A 20,762-nucleotide genomic window follows, 5' to 3' on the forward strand; every position below is an offset into this window, starting at 1 on the left:
AAATATTCTGGATTAACTATTCAAAATTCTCTCCTGCACTTGTAGGATAACAGTGCCTTTTCCTACTGTGGTTTGAAAAGTGGATTTAATTTTGCTAAATCGGGAAAGGTACTCGGTGCAGAAGGCAGTTGGCTTCATGGATTTACTCCAAACTAACTGGTATATTTTACATGTAAAACAGATCTTATTTTGGAATCTTTTCACGTAAAAATGATTCCAGAAAAATTCTGGAATCATTTTCATGTGTAGGAAAAGAGACCACTGAGGAGGATAGATGGAAAGCGTTAGTACTGTAGTTACCACAAAGAGCATTGGACTGTAGAAGGGTTTAGAGGCACTATGTTGATTTACTTGACAGGACATTAAGAGAAAGTAGGTATAACCCACAAAGAATTCTTCTGAGAAATCCTGGTTGTGATGTTGCCAGTACTAAGAGACAAGTAGTGAAGTTTGCATTGGTTGTTAGACATTATGCCATATTAATTGACCCAAATAACAGTTTCTTTAGTTTACTTCAAGGACAGATGGATACCAAACATCTCTTTAAAAAATAAAATAAAATTAAGGCTATTTAGGTTTCTGCGTTCCAAACTTCACATTGTCAAAGTTTTTAGAGCTTGTGTGAGGTGTAATTCATATGCTTCAATGCAGAGATGTTGGAGGAGGAAAAGTAATTTGCTGGAGGTGGACTCTTCTTTGCTGAATTATCCCGTCTCCAGCAGGGCTGGATTCAGCTCTGACATACACTGGCAGAAATATCATTCCCGCAGGAGCAACACTCAGTTGCATCCCAGCGGGACGTCACGCTCCCGTCTTACCAGATGGCATGTCATCCTCAGGTGTGTGTCCCTCCAGGTGTGTGGACACTTCAGCCAGGTTAGACTTGGAGGCTGGTTTGTTTTTAACAGCAGCAGAACTTTCTGGACCTCCACCTACCTCAGCCTTTTCACGCTTCCAGCCGGGATAGTGTAGTGTAAGGTGTAGAAGGGTGGCATAGAAGGGGCTTCCTTATTTCCCTCTCGCTGTCAGTGGGAGAATACAGTGGGTATTGAAAATACTTCTGAGCTCAAACATTTCCAAAAACTTCTAGAATATCCAGAATTCTCTCTCTTTTCTGATCTGGTGTTCTCTCGTTCAGACGCGAGAAGAAACGCGAAAAAAAAGACCCAGGTCCCTCAGCCTTTCATACACCTGCCTTATCTGCTGGAATGCACAATATGTGAGATCCATGACTGAAACTCAGTCTTCTGCAGCAGCTCATGGCCTCATCAAACCTTGAAGTAAGCTTCAGCATTTCTATTGGAAGCAATTAGTATCCATTAATTGCACCGCTGAGCGGGCTAATGCCCGACTGCCATAGCAAAATGTCACAGAATAATAGAGAGTTAGCAACATACTGATGCTCTTAGAGCCCACTGAAATAAAAATTGCAGAATGACGGCACCACTGGATCCCAACATGGAATTCAGTAGCCATAGTTACTCCAGTATGGGTCTCAGTGTTGATCCCAGTTATAGGTAATGAGATACAGCCACTTAATCTGGTCTGTCACTGGTTTTGAGATAGCTGCTCGCCCAAATAGCGAGTGTAGTACCAAGTGCACTTTGTATCTATAGGACATTCCTGGAAGAGGTTTGCTGCTCTGGTCTCTGCCCTCCTCACGGACCAGAGTGCCGTTCCCCCATGCTCGGTGGTCTACCCAACACTGGCCTACTTGGGCATCTTCTCAGAGTGTCTTCTGAGTGGTGCTCAGGATGAGAGCTGGCGATTCAACTGTCCTCCAGTCAACTGCTGTCACATGTTCTTCAGGCACTGTCTTCTAGATACTGCTGTGCACTGATGAGAGACAAGATGGAGCACAAGTCTTGTGAGGAGCGGCTGAAGGAGCTGGGGGTGTTCAGCCTGGAGAAAAGGAGGCTGAGGGGAGACCTTCTCGCTCTCTCCAACTCCCTGAAAGGAGGGTGTAGCCAGGGGGGGTCAGTCTCTTCTCCCAAGGAACAGGCGATGGGACAAGAGGAAACGGCCTCAAGTTGCACCAGGGGAGGTTCAGATTGGATATTAGGAAAAATTTTTACACGGAAAAGGTTATTGCACATCGGGATGGGCTGCCCAGGGAAGCGGTGGAGTCCCCATCCCTGGAGGTATTTACAAGCCGGGCATAGTGCTTAGAGACATGGTTTAGTGATGGTTTTTTGTCAGTGTTGGGTTGATGGTTGGACTCGATGATCTGAAAGGTCCCTTTCAACCCAGGCAATTCTATGATTCCATGATTCTATTTTGTCAGGCAAAGGCACACCTAAGGACAAAGACTCCAAATGACTTGACCTTACTGTGAGGAAACTCTACCTCAGCTTTGCCACAGCTCTTTGGCTGACTGCCGGGCCTTGCTGGCAAGGAATCATTTTTTGATATAGGGTGGGGTGACACCTTGTTCTCGTGACAACAAAGAGCTCAATTTTAGTGAAAGACAAGGGGCCACTGTTAGTGGAGTAGTTTTGCAGGAACATTGGATATCCTGACCATTTATGGCCTGGAGCGTGTAGCATCAGGTGTTCTGGACGAAGTGGGACCTTTTTAGAGCTCCCGGTTCTCTAGCAGGTAGATTTGGTGCTAGGAACTCACCAAAAGAATGGGGACCTCTTATCCTGGGCAGTCGGGGACTGACCCATCTGCTCTCTAACACAGATGCTGAAAGAATGGTCCCAGCATCGTGGACAAGGCTGAGGGATTTGGGTCTTTTTAAGTCTGAAGAAGAGAAGACTGAGGGGGGATCTGATCAACGCCTAGGGGTTGTCAGGAGGATGGGACCAGTCTTTTTTCAGTGGTGCCCAGTGACAGGACAAGAGGAAATGGGCACAAATGGGAACAGAGGAAGTTCCACCTAAACATGAGGAGGAACTTCTTCACTTTGAGGGTGGCAGAGCCCTGGCAGAGGCTGCCCAGAGAGGTGGGGGAGTCTCCTTCTCTGGAGACCTTCAAACCCGCCTGGACACGTTCCTGTGGGACCTGCTCTGGGTGACCCTGTTCTGGCAGGGGGTTGGACTGGATGATCTCCAGAGGTCCCTTCCAACCACATATCATTCTGTGATTCTGTGACAAATGCCCCTTAGATGCTGCAGTGGGTGTTTGACAGTATCCTTGCTTCTGAGACAGCCCGATAGACTTAGCAAGAACATCTAAAAGCTTTTTTTTTTTTTTTTATTTCTAGCTTTTCCATGGAATTCCACCTTGATTGTCAGGTAGAAATTTAGTTTCCGTGTTGACCCCTCAAAAAGCGGTCGGTTTGTATCCTGTTTTCTCAGCAACAGTTTGAATACACAAAATCGTACTTTGCTACCAGACAGTTCAGCCATTCAAGAAAAACAGTAAATTGTGAGACTTCACCGCTGGGCTCAGGTGCATAAGAGCCAGAAAAAGAAACTGCCAGAAGCACATTTCAATTTACGTTGAAGGAGCTCCACAGAATTCCTTGGAAATGAACCCATTACAGTGCTACAGCCAGCCTTGTTTTCAGCGCTGTACTTCACAGCAAAAGTTCTCTTTATCTCAGCAGGCCTTTCACTGCACATCTGTCTCGCAGAGAGTGAAAATGTTATTTATTTAATGGGATTCCAGGGTAAGTCTCTACTTGTTATCAAGTGACTTCTCCTTCCAAATGAGAAATCATATTCCATAAACATCCACTTGCTGCCGGAGCACGCTCGAGCCGGAGCAGCAAGAGTGCTGTATGGAACAGTCCCTCGCGTTTTATTAAATATTGTCAGCTGAGCATAACATGAGATCAAATTCCATGTCATCTTCCATGACATACGCTTCGTCAGTAGATACAGCTGAAATTCTAACCTTTGTTGGTTTTGTTATTATTTTGCTAATTATGTAAAAGGGGATAATCTTTTAATTACCTTGCACTGATCATCTTGAATTATCAAATTCTTCAAGGAAGCATGTGTTTACTTTCCCTGCTCTTCCAGTGACTCTTCAAGAATGTCCTCCATTCCTCCTTTAAGCCCCCGGCAATGAAGGCTTCAGCAGAAGCACTGAGGCAAGACCGAGCCCTTCCCTGGTGCTGACCTTCATGTTTCCCCAGGGGATTCATATAATAAGGTCCATATTCTGGTGAAGGTGGATCTCTATGAACCCTAATAAGGATTGTGGTGCACAAACTGACAAGATAAATCTTTGTTGGGGTTGTTCAGCCTGGAGAAGAGAAGGCTCCAGGGAGACCTTAGAGCCCCTTCCAGTCCCTAAAGGGGCTCCAGGAGAGATGGGGAGGGACTCTTGATCAGGGAGGGGAGTCATAGGATGAGGGGGAAGGGTTTTGAACTGAAAGAGGGGAGATTTAGGTGAGATCTCAGGAAGAAATTCTTTGCTGTGAGGGTGGTGAGACCCTGGCCCAGGTTGCCCAGAGAAGCTGTGGCTGCCCCATCCCTGGAGGGGTTCAAGGCCAGGCTGGATGGGGCTTTGAGCAACCTGGTCTGGTGGGAGGTGTCCCTGCCCAGGGCAGGGGGTTGGAACTGGATGATCTTTAAGGTCCCTTCCAACCCAAACCATTCTATGATTCTAAGATAACTCATCCAGCCCCCAGGCTTGTTCCAGGACACTGCCTTTCCCAGGATTTATCAGCCCTTCCCCTGCCATTGACATGGTGAGGCTTCTCTAACGTCCTCAAGAAGAATAGCGGGCAAAAAATATTTTCCTGTCACTTGCTGGTGTTCAGACCCGAGCAGTTGCCACTAGCCACCGGCAACAGTGATTGCTGTAGTGACAGCCGTTACTCCCATGGTGTTATTTACTGAAGGCATGAAGAGTGTGGAACGTTGTTGGGTGTGTATGTAGTAACGCCCAGCGCTTCTGGAGAGCACTTCCACGTGTGCAGCACCATCGTTCAGGGCAGGCAGGGCAGATCCAGTGCTTCTGAGTTAGGCTGACAGTTGGACTAGATGATCTTAAATGTCCCTTCCAAGCTAGACAATCTTATGATTCTATGATTCTGGTGAGCTGTGGTGGTCCTGCTTTGCCAAAGGTGATCCAATGCTCGTAAGAGATCTGCAACTGGAAGGTCACTCATTTAAGATACTTTACTGGGAGAGTAATTTTTGAGGCTTGGGAGTTGCCTATCAGGACACCAGGTCCCAAGACTGGGCTTTAGTAGAAACAGCTCTTTTTTGGGAGGGAGGCACATTATTGCCTGGTAGGAGATTGTTGTCGTACCAGCTACTCCGGTGTCACAATCGTGAGGGTCAGTAAAACCCATCAACCTTTAGATAGGTCTGGAAAGTCTGGTAAATCTGTGTTTGTGTGAAGAGAAGCCAACAAGATACTAGGATTTGATTATTTTGAGACTTAACTTCTCCCTTCGTGGCAGTCAGTAGCATTTACACTAAAATTCTGCTTTTAGTGACTCAGAAAATGCTTGATTTCTGGAAGAGACTGGGGGGAAGGATGTCAGAGCTCCGGACACGGACTGTGGTAGGGAAGAGAAAGGAGCAAACAGACCTTGACCAGCTCTGCTCAGAGGGTCTCAGAACAGCAGACCTCGTGAAGTCCACAGCAAGTTGTTGCTCTCACAAGTGGTTCCTGCTAAACATGTGAGATTAGAGCCAGGAATCCCCGACCTTCCCGGGCAGATCTGCATGACTTCAGCCGAACAAAGGACCACTCTGAGCAGGAATAAATAGGCTTCTGTGAACTGTCTTTCAGCCACAAAAGCCTTTGGGGAGTCGAGGCAAGATGATCAGCCCGATGGGCACCAGCCGAGAGCCACCCTCCCGGTTTCTCAGATTTTCTGGTAGCCGACAGGACACGCTGGTTGTTTATTCACAGTGTGTGCCGTTGGCAGCAGTGTAGGTAGCTACAGACGGTAAATAAATATATATATATATGTTTTGAGAGGGGGTATGTATATGAGAGAAGATTGTGGGTTCTCACAGCAGGTTTTGCATTTCCTTCACGCTGGAGACGACAAAACCTGTGAAATAGCTGTCACCTGCTCCCTGTCTGAAATGAAAGGACGATATTCTCAATCTGCGGCGCTCTTGGGTTAAGAGGAATTACGTGTTTGCAGAGGGAAGGGTCATCAGAGTCTTCCCTTGGCTTGTTTATGCTGTTCGGCCACTTGATGTTTAATGTATAATGCGAGCAGCTTGACTGATCTCCACCAGCCTGGAGGAAAGTCCCATCACCCACGGCCACCCCTGCACCTGAGCACTTGTCTTTTGGGCAGAGCTTTTGCCCATTTAGCTGTTCAGATATAACATATCAGTGTTTTCTGCTATTCGAGTATTCCCGTGAGGTTTTTTTACCGGTTACCTTTAAACACGTCAGAGCATTCGTAACAACTGAAAATGGAAGAATTAATCCCAGAATGGTTTTCTGGATGTTTTTCTATCAGTACTGTTTTTCTAGACATCTGGCACCTGATGGGGGAGCAGAAATGAACCATGCGAAGAGAGATAAGCCCAATTCTGCTGCGGCTGTCAGACTGCTGAGGACACAAAGATTAAATTTAAACACATGCAGTTAATGCCTTTAAAAGGATGAAAATACTGCAGTTTTGTTTCCCCACTAGATTTTAATGCCCAAAGATATTAAAAGGACTGTTAAAAAACCCTATTACTGCCACAGGTTATTTGAACTCATCAACATCTTTGTTATTTAACAAACTTATTACAAGCTTAATTTACCCACATTCATTTTTTAGTTATAAATGCGTAAATTGCACTAATATATCTCATAAAGAGCTACTTTGTTTGCCATTACGTTCTAGATAGTTTTTCAAGCCTCCCCAAAACTATTTTAAATTAAAACTTGATTCCATGGTTAATGTATCCTTTCTGTTCTCATTGGTTATGAAGATTTTAATTCTTTATTATTATTATTATTGTTGCTGTTGTTGTTATTGTTATATGGCAGAAATAAATGTGTGTGCACTACAGCTTTTGGAAGAGGGAAAGGCATATAAGCGCCAAGCCACTAAGCCTGTAGTTGTGACTTTTTTCTTAGTATATACTATTTTCCTCCATCAAGCACAGTAATGAAGTCTTTGGATTCAGATACTAGAACTATAATCTAATAAGTTACAGGCTGCCAAAGTCACTTAGGCAAAGCCTGAAGCATACTCCGAGAAGTATTTGTGATTGGGGAGATTATCTTACTTTTTTTGAAGCCAGCAAAAGCCACAGTATTTTAAATATTTTTTCACATTTTTCCTGTAAAATCCTGCGATATAATTTCCATGAAACCAGTGCGTTGCAAGTTTTCTATTTTATGATGTAAAGAGACATCAGATGTGGTTTTATATTATATATTTTGATCTACAAGTACTTTGATATTCTTTGCTGAAGTATCTGTGGACTTTGCCCTAAAATTTAAGAAAATCTTATCCTTAAAAAACCACATCAGCTCTGTGTACAGGAGAGATTAAGAAATACAGACGTTGTCATAGATGACATTTGACATAGTTTTCCTGAATAATTTTGATGATTAATAGAGCTTCCAAAAGTTTTCCAAGTGGAATTATTACATGGGGTTCTTTTTCCTTGACGCTCATATTTTATGATGAGGGGAAGAGAAACATATTTATCTCCTTTTTTTTCTTCACTCAAGAGCAGCTGAAGCGCAAATGTGCATGTTATCTTTTTTATGCTCCCTGCTAGATTCAGGAGCTCCCTTCAGTCAACCAATATAATTGGCTTCAGAGATCGGAAACAGCAAATTATTTGCAGGTACTCCTTTACCCCTTTCCAAAAAAAACCTCCTGTCTGCAGGAATTAACATGATGGGGACAGGGAACTAGAAGAAAATACTGCTCACTAAGGAGACTTGGTAATAAAATAGGGTAGGATATAGTATAGTCTACAAAGTAGAATAGGATATAGGATATCCTATAAAGTAAGATAGGCAAATGCACATCAAGATTTATACTTTTTGCTCGATGTACTTAGCACTTAGTGACGTGAAAAGATACTGGAAATTAACCACCCTGGGCGAAAATGGGGAAAAAACCCCTCTGAGCAGAGTATACAGAAGTGTATTTTGCCTACAGTGTAAATTTGCCCACCAGAAAAACTTGCTTTATACTTGAAATGATGCTGCTTATCTCGCTGAAATTGAAGACTCTGCCGTCTTCAGGATTTCTGGGCCAGTGATAGGGTCAAGTACAATTGAGACGAAAGTGAAACTTCATTAATTCAAGCTCCCAATGGATAAAATTGAATACATCACGCGAAGAGCCAGCTCCGTGATTCAGGGCAGATCATCTGGCGGGCACAGGTGAGTGGGACGCCCGAGGTTAGGGGGAGTACCGTGTAAATGCAGCCTCTCTGGGGATGCTTAACAGCAATTTAAAAGCACTTTTATTTTTAAATTCTGACATCTGCATGTGCATCTTTTTCCAAACAGGTGAGCAAGAGCGAGGGCCAGATAGACTAGGGAAACTGAACCATTTATCTCAATTGTTAAAAGTAAATTTTCAGAAATACCTTCTTTTTTGGGATGCTATCCTTCATTCCCCGGAAATCTTTCTGAACTATTGAGTACACACGTGACAGAAACATGCACCTCGGCACCCCTGAGTCACTGAGTGGTTCTGGTTTTATTGATGTGGACCACAGAGGTCTAGAGGAGAAGGCCAATGGGACCTAAATCTTGGCATAAAAAGGCTGAGATTTCTCACAACAGGAAGGACATTGAGGGGCTGGAGCGTGTCCAGAGAAGGGCAACGGAGCTGGTGAGGGGTCTGGAGCACAAGTCTTGTGAGGAGCGGCTGAGGGAGCTGGGGGTGTTCAGCCTGGAGAAAAGGAGGCTGAGGGGAGACCTTCTCGCTCTCTCCAACTCCCTGAAAGGAGGGTGTAGCCAGGGGGGGTCGGTCTCTTCTCCCAAGGAACAGGCAATGGGACAAGAGGAAATGGCCTCAAGTTGCGCCAGGGGAGGTTCAGATTGGATATTAGGAGAAATGTTTCCATGGGAAGGGTTATTGCACATTGGAATGGGCTGCCCAGGGCAGTGGTGGAGTCCCCATCCCTGGAGGTATTCAAAAGCCGGGCAGACATAGTGCTTAGAGACATGGTTTAGTGATGGTTTTTGTCAGTGTTGGGTTGATGGTTGGACTCGATGATCTGAAAGGTCCCTTCCAACCCAGGCAATTCTATGGTTCTATGGTTCTAAGGCGGCTGATTCCTCAACAGAGGGATTGGTGTTTGCCATCAGACTACTCATACGTTTGTGGGCACAGCAGAGAATGTTCATGCTGACCGCTGCAGGAGTCCGACATCCACACAGGTCAGAGGACCAAACTGTAAATAGTTCAAATTTCTTACTTTTAATGGAGTAAGAGGGTGCCTCCAACGAGATGACCAGATCACTCATGTCAGATGTCTGAAATACCTCATGTAAACAGTCCCGAAATCATCTAATCTCACTTCCCGTAAACAAAAGACTGTGTCATTTTTTTCTCAGAAAATGGATTAAAGAGTACTTTTAGTAAACTGCCTAATACCGTTTTAAAGACTTGGCAAAATCCCTCTTTTTTTCTGTAAAATATACCCAAAGCATTTTGAGGTTGACTGTGCCCAAATTCAGCTTCTAATCATTGGACAACCAGGTATGTCTTTACCCGAAACGCCTGTCCTCCCCTTTTTCTACTGTCAGATATCCATGTGCGCACCAGAGTAAGTGGCTTCCCGGTGATTCTTCAATAAGGACTAGATAAGAGGCTCGAGAAGTTTAAGTTTAAAAGCTTATTTTTTTCAGAACCTCAGTTATTCTGTGGTCCTGCCATTTCTTTTTCCTTCTCGAGATGAGCCGGGTGTCGTTCCGTTAGTGGGTTTGTGGGTTCTGGATTATGTTGTACAGGAAGAACAAATTCCTGTTTATACTCGATCTTCATCTCTACGTGTACAAAGAGCACGTTAACCTTCCTTTGGCCACAGCATGTGGGTCCAGCAGGATCTCATAATCCTTTTATGCAGCTTTCCATGACAGTCTCCTACTGGCTAGATGTTTTCTTTCCCATTTTTCGGTTTCAGTACCGTTAAATGCAATGGGGTTTGGAGTTGTTATCACTGAACTTTAGGTTACAGTAAACTGTCCTTTTGAGGGTCTTTGGAACCCCCAAGTTGTGTACTCTTCCATCTCCACCGTAGTATGTTTTAACTTGTATTGAGACATTGTGAAAGTAAAATATTAAACAACTCGGTGACATGGTTTAGCGATGGTTTTTTATCAGAGTTAGGCTGATGGTTGGACTATGTAATCTTAAAGGTCCCTTCCAACCCAGACAATTCTAGATTCTATGAACTCTGGAGCAAAACTCAATTCCTACAGTAAAATTCACATATCAACCCTTTTCTTTCACGTCTTCCGCATGAATCTTCGGGATGTGCCAGAGAGTTAGCTTTTCATCCATTTTGATGCGCCTTATTAAGTCCGTGTAATTTATGCTGTTGTTTAATTGTGTTGCCATAGGGTACAAAATCAGAAACCTTGAAAACAATCCAAATATGTTAAATCAAGGCGCCCTAGGTAAGGTAGAGGCCTCGTAATCTTCACGTGTGCACGAAGCGTTTGGCAAAATCATAGAATCATAGAATGGTTATAGTTGGAAGGGACCTTGAAGATCATCCAGTTCCAACCCCCTGCCCTGGGCAGGGACACCTCCCACCAGACCAGGTTGCTCCAAGCCCCATCCAGCCTGGCCTTGAACCCCTCCAGGGATGGGGCAGCCACAGCTTCTCTGGGCAACCTGGGCCAGTGTCTCACCACCCTCACAGGGAAGAATTTCCTCCTAATATCTCATCTAAATCTCCCCTCTTTCAATTTAAAACTATTACCCCTTGTCCTGTCACTACATCTCCTGACAAAGAGTCCCTCTCCGGCTCTCCTGTAGGCTCCTTTCAGATATTGGAAGGCTGCTATGAGGTCTCCCCGGAGCCTTCTCTTCTCCAGGCTGAACAACCCCAGCTCTCTCAGCCTGTCTTCATAGGGGAGGTGCTCCATCCTTCTGATCATCTTCGTGGCCCTCCGCTGGACCCGTTCCAACAGGTCCATGTCCTTCCTGTGTGGAGGACTCCAGAGCTGGACACAGTATTCCAGGTGGGGTCTGGTAGAATCACCTCCCGCGACCTGCTGGCCACGCTTCTCTTGATGCAGCCCAGGATGTTGTTGGCTTTCTGGGCTGCCAGTGCACGTTGCCGGCTCATGTTGAGCTTCTCACCCACCAACACCCCCAAGTCCTTCTCCTCAGGGCTGCTTTCCAGCCATTCTCCGCCCAACCTGTATTTGTGCCTGGGATTGCCACGTCCCAGGTGCAGGACCCTGCACTTGGCTTGGTTGAACTTCATGCAGTTTGCACGAGCCCACCTCTCAAGCCTGTCCAGGTCCCTCTGGATGGCATCCCTTCCCTCCAGCGTGTCGACCAAGCCACCGAGCTTGGTGTCGTCAGCAAACTTGCTGAGGGTGCACTCTATCCCACTGTCCATGTCTCCAACAAAGATGTTGAACAGCACTGGTCCCAATAATCACCGTTTAAAGCATGATGTCTGGCACTACATACTGGTAGCTTGTACTTCTTTAGGGATGTAGACCCTGTTTATTTATGGGGTTATTTATGCCCAGGACTGACACCTGGCCAACCAGGCATCACCCCCCGATTATTTTTCTCAAGTACTGAAATCAGGTTGGCCGTTCTCCTAGTGGTAAGGAATTTCCTCGGTTTTTCAGGAGTTGTTAACAAAAGGTTAATCTGTTTTTTTCTGTTCTTCTAATGAGGTAGGACTGGAAAAAAAAAAAAAAAAAGAAAAAAAAAAAAAACAAAAACCTGAGAAATGGATTTAGGCTGGGAAGGAGGAATTTTCAGAAACAAAATCCGTTAGGTAAGGTGATAGGGATCAATGTGCCAGCAGCGTGTAGATCGTAGATCTGCTGATGCTTCACTGCAGGAAACTTCACTGGTAGCACCAAGATAGTCCCGTTCCTGAGGGAAGGCAGTTCGTGAGGAAGGAGAGGCTGGTTGAAACCCAAAATCTAGCAAAGCACAAAGGAGATTGACTCCCATTTTTTACTGTTTTTCAGCAACCTGCCCTCACTTCCCAGGTATATATTGGCCGTGCCCATGGCAGGGGGGTTGAAACTTGATGATGTTTAAGGTCCCTTCTGACCCGAACCAGTCTATGATTCTATATTACAGCAATGAGTTGCTGAGAGCGATGAAGCCAAGAGCTCTTGGGTAGCTCTGCATCGTTGTGCACGTGTGTATTTTTGATCCTGCCACAGCAGAATATTGTTTTCCACCCAGTATTATCACCGCGAGAGGCTGAGGATGACGACGAGCACAGAATCACAGAATGTTTTTGGTTGGATGGGACCTTTGAGATCATCGAGTCCAACCAACAAAAAAAACACCAAAAAAAAAAAAAAAAAAATCCCAGAACACCAAACACCAAAACCAAACCAAACACCCAAACACCCACCACCCCACCCCCAAACAGACACAACCCAACAGTCTCGGGCACTAGAGCATGCCCTGAAGTGCCACATCTACACGTTCCTTAAATACCTCCAGGGATGGTGACTCCACCACCTCCCTGGGCAGGCTGTTCCAGTGCCTGACCACTCTCTCAGTAAAGTAATTCTTCCTGATATCTCATCTAAACCTCCCCTGCCACAACTTTAGACCATTTCCCCTGGTCCTGTCATTATTCCCTTGGGAGAAGAGGCCAACACCCACCTCTCTACACCCTCCTTTCAGGTAGTTGTAGAGGGCAATGAGGTCCAATGAGCACACTTGATAAATGCCAGCCTCTCACTTGCAGTATTAAAAAATGCATAGATGCTCGATAATTACCTAGCATTCATTGCTGATGCATAATATCAGAGGAATATGGAAATGAAATGGGGACAAGGAGCAAATTAAACTACCAAAGAATCATTCCTTAAAGTTTTCCTCTTCCTCACTGTCTCCTCTTTTCCTGGAAACGCTATTGATCTCTGGGGCAGTTTTATCAGAGCTGGGTTTTGCAGAATTGAACCTCCAACAGATAGAAAGAAACGTAAAAATGTTAGAAAGTTTCATACCTGGAAAAAAACCCAACAGAATATTCTTTCCTTTCTAGGAAAAAATCACTGAATTTTAGAATTTAGGAAAGTGGGATTGTTTTTTAGAGAATTCCAGTGTCAAAAAGGATGATATAGGCAGTAGCCCACAGTATGTAATGTTACTCTGACAAACCTGATTAATAATTATTTAATTAAATATAGTAATATATTTTTAATATATAAATATATATTATTAATCATTGATTAAATATATCTCTGAGAACTTCATGTCGTTTTAGCCTTTACTGATTTTTTCGATAATACGGAAATCTGTTAGTAAGTAATATTGTTAAGATTATTAATTTAGGATAATTTGATAGGAACATAATTGAGTTTCATATGTTTGGCAAATAGATAACTGAGAAAATTATTTGTATCGTTTTAAGAAACAGAGAGCAAGCTCCTGGAAAGCTTTATGCTGGAATCACTGTGTTTAATAAAAGCTGAAAAATGAAATGAAGTAAACATATGTCGCTTACATTTTTAGTTGGCTCTGAATGAGGCAGCATTACGAGTGCATCGAAGGATACCGTGGAAATACAAAATAATCTGGAGGGTAATGGACGGTTCTAAATGGGGCTTAAATTTAAATAAACATTACATAATGCGTTCCAGACACGTGGCGTTAGATATGAGCATCGGTGCTGCAGAATGGTAGATAATTTTGTTTAAGCTCTTCAGCCCTTGATACTCCTCGTCCGAGGAGTTATGTTTTCAGACATAAGGAGGTAGGAATCCGGTTGTGGTATTGCTGGAAGGAGAGGCTGCTGGTGAGAAGCCCCTGATGCTGTGCGTGTCATCTCTTGAGTGTAGCTCAAGTGATATATATGTTTATCAACCCAACCATACGCAGAAAAGAGAGGTATCAGTAGTGGTATCAATTGTCTCAAAGTCTAGAAAGCTTGGGCTTCTTTCAAAATCCCACCCCGATAAAGGTCCAGATGAAATGTCTAACGCTGGCACTGTGGGCTCGTTAGTTCAGTGGTAGGTTGTTCCTCGCAATATGAATTGGTTTTGTTTTCAGTACATTAATTCTATGTTGGTTTGAAAGCTTTCAAGGACACGTTTGAGGCTTCGCGTGGAATATGAAAGGCAGGGTGAGACTTGCAGGTGGGTACACAGGTGAAAACACGGTTCAAAAGTTAGCATTATGTGTTGCAGTTGCTGAGAACGAATTCTTACACAGGACTGTCTGTTCACCCAAAAGAAAAATCATTAAAGGCTCTTCGCTGTGGGTTAGAAGCTGAATGCAGCATTGGGGAGCAGGTCACTCGGTATTTTCCCGTCCAACTTTGCCGTCCCTGGATTGCTGCCAGCTTCCCTGCGTACTCCCTAATTTGTTGCTGAAACTTCAGATCGACACATCCCGGAGCACGCAAAGCCTACTCCAGTCTTTTCCTTGGCTGTGGGAGACGAAAGGAGATGGTTTTTTGAGTTTTCTCTTCCAAAAGTTCTCATAAAGATCTCTCACCGTGGCAAAAGATGTAAAAAAAGATGGGGGAAAAAAAAACCCACAACAATACTCAAGTAGATGGTGGGCATTCAAATGTGGGTCATTTTGACTTGGTATGTCATAGGCTTAAATTCCCATGAATAATTACTGATAATAAACGAAAAAGCAAGATTTTACCGTGACAAAATTACTCTAGGAACAAAAAGGTGAAAAAAGGCTTTCCCAAATTGTGTAAAGCATAAATGGAGCAAATGGGTTGTGTTTCAGTGGGGGTCCCCTGCTCTGAGAGCTCTCCCTTATAAACAGCGTCTCGCAAAACTCACGTATTTCTCCTTAGTCCCTGATAATAACCCTCTGGCAGCGCGGGGGTCAGTGCGAGGCAGAATAAAGCAGGTACAAACCAAAGGTAGTGCCAGGCAGCAGTAGCTCTAAGCAGGTAATTTGGAAATCACACAGATAAATCGAGTGTGGAAGTCAGAGTAAGACCAGGCTGGATGGGGCTTTGAGCAACTCGGTCTGGTGGGAGGTGTCCCTGCCCAGGGCAGGGGGGCTGGAACTTGATGATCTTTAAGGTCCCTTCCAACCCAAACCATCCTATGATTCTATTAAAAAAAAAAAAAAAAAAAGAAAGAAAAAGGAAATTAAATAGCAACAGGAAAATTATTTGAGTCCGACGCTTCTAAGTGTGCAGGAAGTAAAAGAAATGTCTGAATTTGCAGCTGCAAATTGAGGTAATAAAGTACACCCTGAGGAAGTCGGCCAGTAAACCCGAGCATCCAAATGCCAAGGTGATAAATAGCCAATAATGTAAATAAGGAAGAGTCTGTGTTCCCCGGCGAGGCACAGGGCTTCTCTTCTGCCCGGCAGCACCGGCTCTGCCGGTTTCTCCTGCTCTGGTGACATTTGCCATATGCTGTGGGTGACACTGGCTGAAGAGGCCATCAGGGGAGCCATGGGTTTGGCTGGTCCAAGCCCTGCTCCGGAGCATCGACACCGTTCTGGTCCCCTACCCTCCGGTGCCTGTTTAGTGTCCTCTCGTTGTACCCTTAGCGAGGGTACAGGCACCACGGCTCTGCTGGAGGGTGTCACCGGGACATGCCTTGGCAGCGTCTGCATCGGAACAGTCGCTGGGACTCCTGGCTGGGGGTACAAATGGGGCAGAACTGCAGGAAGCGCGAGTTTAAACAGATAAAAAAGGTGTGAGATAAGGCAGCGCTCATACAGCCTGGAGAAGAGAAGGCTCCGGGGAGACCTCAGAGCCCCTTCCAGTCCCTAAAGGGGCTCCAGGAGAGATGGGGAGGGACTCTTGATCAGGGAGGGGAGCCATAGGACAAGGGGTTTTAAACTGAAAGAGGAGAGATTAAATTAGATCTCAGGAAGAAATTCTTTGCTATGAGGGTGGTGAGACACTGGAACAGGTTGCCCAGAGAAGCTGTGGCTGCCCCATCCCTGGAGGGGTTCAAGGCCAGGCTGGATGGGGCTTTGAGCAACCTGGTCTGGTGGGAGGTGTCCCTGCCCATGGCAGGGGGTTGGAACTGGATGATCTTTAAGGTCCCTTCCAACCCAAACCCTTCTATGATTCTATGATTTGCTTCTTGGATATAATAATACAGGAAATTCACAGGCGTCAGTAAATAACTCTGCCATCCTGACAGCATGTGTTCCCGATGCTGGTCATTTAGTACTTTGGCTTTTAAAATGCCTGTTGTAGCGGTGGTAATAATATTAGACTATTTTTATATGGGAATATAAAAATACTGTCTGGTTGTTCTGTCATCACAAGAGGATGATCAGTGTCTCGTTTATCTATGTGCAGACTACATTATTGTCTCACAAAACAATGTCCCAGCGCTAGGATTGCTTCATTAAGTTTATGCTACATCGACATAATTATGCAGGAGCTAAGAATAGCTCATCTAATTGAAAATAATGATTATAGAGAAAGAGCGGGTTGGATGATGTTACTAAGCAAGCACATACCATACAGCCATTCATGGACTGCACGGAGCACATATGGGATTATACGGTGTGTTTTGATTAACAGTTTCTGTCCCCCATCCTGAGAGCAAGCGGAAGGTGTTACTGCTTTATTTGCTCATTATCTTTTTTTTCTCAGGGACCCAGAGGGACCAGTGAGAAGGCAGCACGAGCTGATACTTCTCCAGTGAATGATGACAAGCTAAGCTTTGAAATAACATTCAACGTTTATCCCCGCGCACATTTTAGGGAGGATGTAACTCTAAATAAAATTTCTCCAGGCACCACAGATGAAACCGTCTCTGTGGGTTTTTCCTGTCTGTGTTTGTACTGGTACCCTATGGGATTAAACATCTCTTTAGAAATGCAAAGTCTGCCACACTGTTAATCTCTCGGTGCTCGTTCTGGTTAATGCTAACGTTTAATTCTTGCTTCCTCTAAAACACATAGAGCTCTCCTTTATTCCCTGAAAATAAATCTGAATTTTTGCAGCAAAGTTGTTGAAAAGTTTTCGTTTTATTTGATTGCTGTTGATTAGTGTCACCAGGCACGTGGGACAAAAGTTCCTGCTGCTGTTGTCCTCTTCACTAATTTTTTTCTTACTCAAGTGTCAGTTTTCTCCTAGAATGCTACGAGAAAATTCCTGAGATCATGAAATTTCATGTATCTGCTTTAGAAATGTTATTAATATCTCTCCAGGCTCAAAAAGCTCTGCCCGTTTGCCATGTTTAGCTTCCCCTCTGTTCCGATGAGGCGTTTCATAGCTCTAGGCTAGGAGCTGATGCTGGAGAGGCACAGAGGGATCACTGCCATCAGGAATTTTTAAACAGATGACTGTTTAAAAACTGAAATCGGGGCCTGGGGGGGAGATGGGACACGCGGTGATGCAATCCTGCAGGAACACAAGGATCACTTTACACAGTCTGGAATCGCAGGCACTTGCACAAGCTGTTCTTGAGGCTTTTTAAGAAATAGCCAAAGGAAAAAAGTGGAAGCAGAGAGCAAATTGCTTTACGAAAGCATTCCGAACTGTTGTCCAAACTTCAGAAAAGTGACATTGTTTTGGATTTGAAATTCAGTGAGTTACAAGAATTTAAAACTGTGAAGTCCTCACTTAGACAAATGCCTGTTGAGGCATCCAACGCGTTTTGTATCCCGCTGCTTTCCAACGTGGTCTGATTGTGGAATCCGCCACAACACTGATCAACGCCTATAAATACTGAAAGGGTGGGTGTCAGGAGGATGGGGCCAGTCTTTTTTCAGTGGTGCCCAGGGACAGGACAAGAGGGAACGGGCACAAACTGGAACGTGGGAAGTTCCACCTAAACATGAGGAGGAACTTCTTCACTTTGAGGGTGGCAGAGCCCTGGAAGAGGCTGCCCAGAGAGGTGGTGGAGTCTCCTTCTCTGGAGACATTCAAACCCGCCTGGACACGTTCCTGTGGGACCTGCTGTGGGTGACCCTGCTCTGGCAGGGGGTTGGACTGGATGATCTCCAGAGGTCCCTTCCAACCCCGTATCATTCTGTGATTCTGTGGGACTGAAGAGCCGAGATTCAGAAATACTTTGATTTGCAGTTACAAGAGCGCACTGTACAGGGGGATGGGTGGAAGTCGAGGACAGAATTTTTTCACTCTCACGTTATTGATGCGACTCGTAAAAGGCTCCTCTTTCATTATAAACTGTTTTCTGCCCTGTACAGAACTGCACACGCGAGAGCTAAAGCTGACGCTGCGGATCAGGCTGCTCAGGCGGCTCGCCAGGAATGTGATATCGCCAGAGCGGTTGCCAGAGAACTTTCACCAAATTTCTACCAACCAGGTAATGAGACACTGGGGGGGGGGGGGGGTGGTGGTTTGGGTTTTTTTGTTTGGTTTTTTTTTTTTTTGCGGTGAAAGGATTCTGTGTTAAAAAGTTGATTTCGTTTGGAATGTTGTCATTTATACAGAAACAACAGCCACGTGTAGGTAACGAAGGATGTACGTTGCTCAAGGAGATTTTGGGTTCATTTTTGAATCATTTGGTGACTATTGCTTTGTGTAAAAACGGGCGAGTGTTGAAAAGTCAGTATCAAGCACACAAGTTTGCCTCAAATTAATAGCTTCTTCAGGACGGTGTCAAAGACGGAGTTCAGAGAGCTTAAATCAACAGAAATTTGGGTTATTTCGATAGTGTGTTTATTAGGGGAAAGATCCTTAGCTTTTTTACTGACCCAGGGAACTCTTGACAGTCCTGGTTAGCTGAGCCCTGAGTTCTGGAGAGCGCTGTGGTGCTCTGTAGAACATTAATCCCTTACTCAAGATATCATAGAATTAAGTCTGTATCACTGGTATCAACGTTGCAACCCATTTTCGCCTCTCACGTGGTTTGGAAAGTTGCTCCGAAAGGAAGCAAAAAGTGCTTTTTGCTTTGTTTTTCTGATGTCTCTCTACGAGGTTAATATTTTTGTGTACTGCTCTGTAGCTTAAGATCAAACAGATAAAATGGAACTCCACTTGCCAATTTAATGTATTTTCATAAGCCTGTCCTTTCTCTCACCTGTCACATGAGTTGAGTCATGTCTTGTTATTACTTTTCAAGGACTTGCCTGCGCTCGTATGCTCATAGAGATTATAGCGCCGAGATTCAATTCCACTTACCTTCATCTTCTGCACATCCTTGTTTCAGCCACAGACCCTTTTCTCCTTGTACGTAGTCAGAGCGTGGATGCAGGCTAGTATCATGGCCCGCAAAATCACACAACAACATTCTTCAACAGTTTTCTGACAATATTTCCTTCAATTTTTAGTATAAATGACCACTACCTATAACCTCTTACTAAATCCTTACTGTCAGCTTAAAGAATGCCTTTTCTTCTTTGTTGCTAAGTATTTAGTAGTGAGAGCAACGTGTGTGTGTTGGGGTTGGAAGGGCTGGGGCGCTCCTTTTTATTCGTTTAGTGCCTAAGTCAAAGGCTGGTCACCTCCTGCAGGTTGGAATCTTCGTTCCCTTTGTTTCCCTTTCTTTGTACTCATCCTGATTTAAATTCACCTTTCTTGACCGTGGCTGTCCGGAACTGTAGGTAAAGCTCAACAGAACTATTCCCTGCAGTAAGATTTTACTGGCTTTGAAATGGTATCGATATCTGCCTCTCCCTGTTGGAAATGATCTCAGTGCAACCTCCGTTGTGGACTTTCATTAGTGGCCCACACTTACTCCTGTGGTACCCAAGCCTTTTTCTTTTTTTCATTATTTCATTCTTCCATCTACTGATGAACTCCTGATTCATAGCAGCAATTAATCTTATCAGTCATCCGTTAAGCAGCCGTACCGTTGAGCTTGGCCATGCAAAGCACCAGTAACAGGGACCCGGTCAAAGGACAGCTTGAGAGAGAATAGAAGTAAGAGGGAATTAAAGCATTTGCAATGGAAGTATTTCAAGGCTGCCAAACCCGTGAGATAAAGAAATGGCTAGAGCTCTCGAGAGAAAATGGAAATATCTCACGGTGTGAGACTGGACACCAAGAGACCCCCCCAGATCAGGGATTTGCTGGGCGTCTGTTTTTACTTCCTGCCACAGGGTATAGAGTCATAGGATCATGGAGTTGTCTAGGTTGGAAGGGACCTTAAGGTGGAGTAGCACTGATGACAAACTGGCGGAGATTTGGGGAGAGGAAATGCGGGATTCTTACTTTCCTTTCATCTAAAACTTGTGTTCCGATGACAGAAGGGAGGAGTTTGTGTCCCTTCCCCAAATCCAGCTGTATGTGGGTACAGTCGCGTAACAAAGCATTTCTCAAAGTCGACTTACTCTGTTCTCTGGGTGGAAATACCTATCAGTTAGCCGGTGACCTCTCAAAAGATAAATACCTCTTTTGGAGTCTAAATTTTAAATTCCTTCATTATTTTCAAGATGGCCAAATACAGCATATTTGTACCCATTTGAAAAAAAAAAAAAAATTGCTCTTCCCATTGCTTAAGTAACTTTAAGATGCCAAGGTGTTAACTAGATTTCAGTTATCCCAGATAAGCTGCAGAAAAACACCAGATTAATAAATCATCGTGATCCTTTCAGACACTCTCAGGTCACAGGTACTCTCCATCCTCAGCGTTCGTGGTGCCTTTGGCAGATACGTTCTGTCGGGTACCGGTGACCTCTGAGCCTCACCTCAGCGAGTCCACGTTATTTAAATATTTCCCAAGTACAAGGCAATTTCAGCGTTAGCTTTTGTCCTTTATGGTAATAAAATAGATAGATATTT

The 20,762-nt window shown here is 44.5% G+C and overlaps 1 protein-coding gene across 1 annotated transcript in view; it reads left to right on the forward strand.

The window, feature by feature from the left end:
• Positions 1-20,762, forward strand: part of JPH1 (junctophilin 1) — an 88,971-nt gene that overhangs the window by 41,253 nt on the left and 26,956 nt on the right. The window contains exon 3 of the mRNA XM_074146126.1: positions 18,224-18,342. Within this exon, the coding sequence (XP_074002227.1) occupies positions 18,224-18,342 (119 nt within the window). The remainder of the gene's footprint in view (positions 1-18,223; positions 18,343-20,762) is intronic.

This window comes from Numenius arquata, chromosome 4 (assembly GCF_964106895.1).
Source record: "Numenius arquata chromosome 4, bNumArq3.hap1.1, whole genome shotgun sequence".
Taxonomy (NCBI): Eukaryota; Metazoa; Chordata; class Aves; order Charadriiformes; family Scolopacidae; genus Numenius; species Numenius arquata.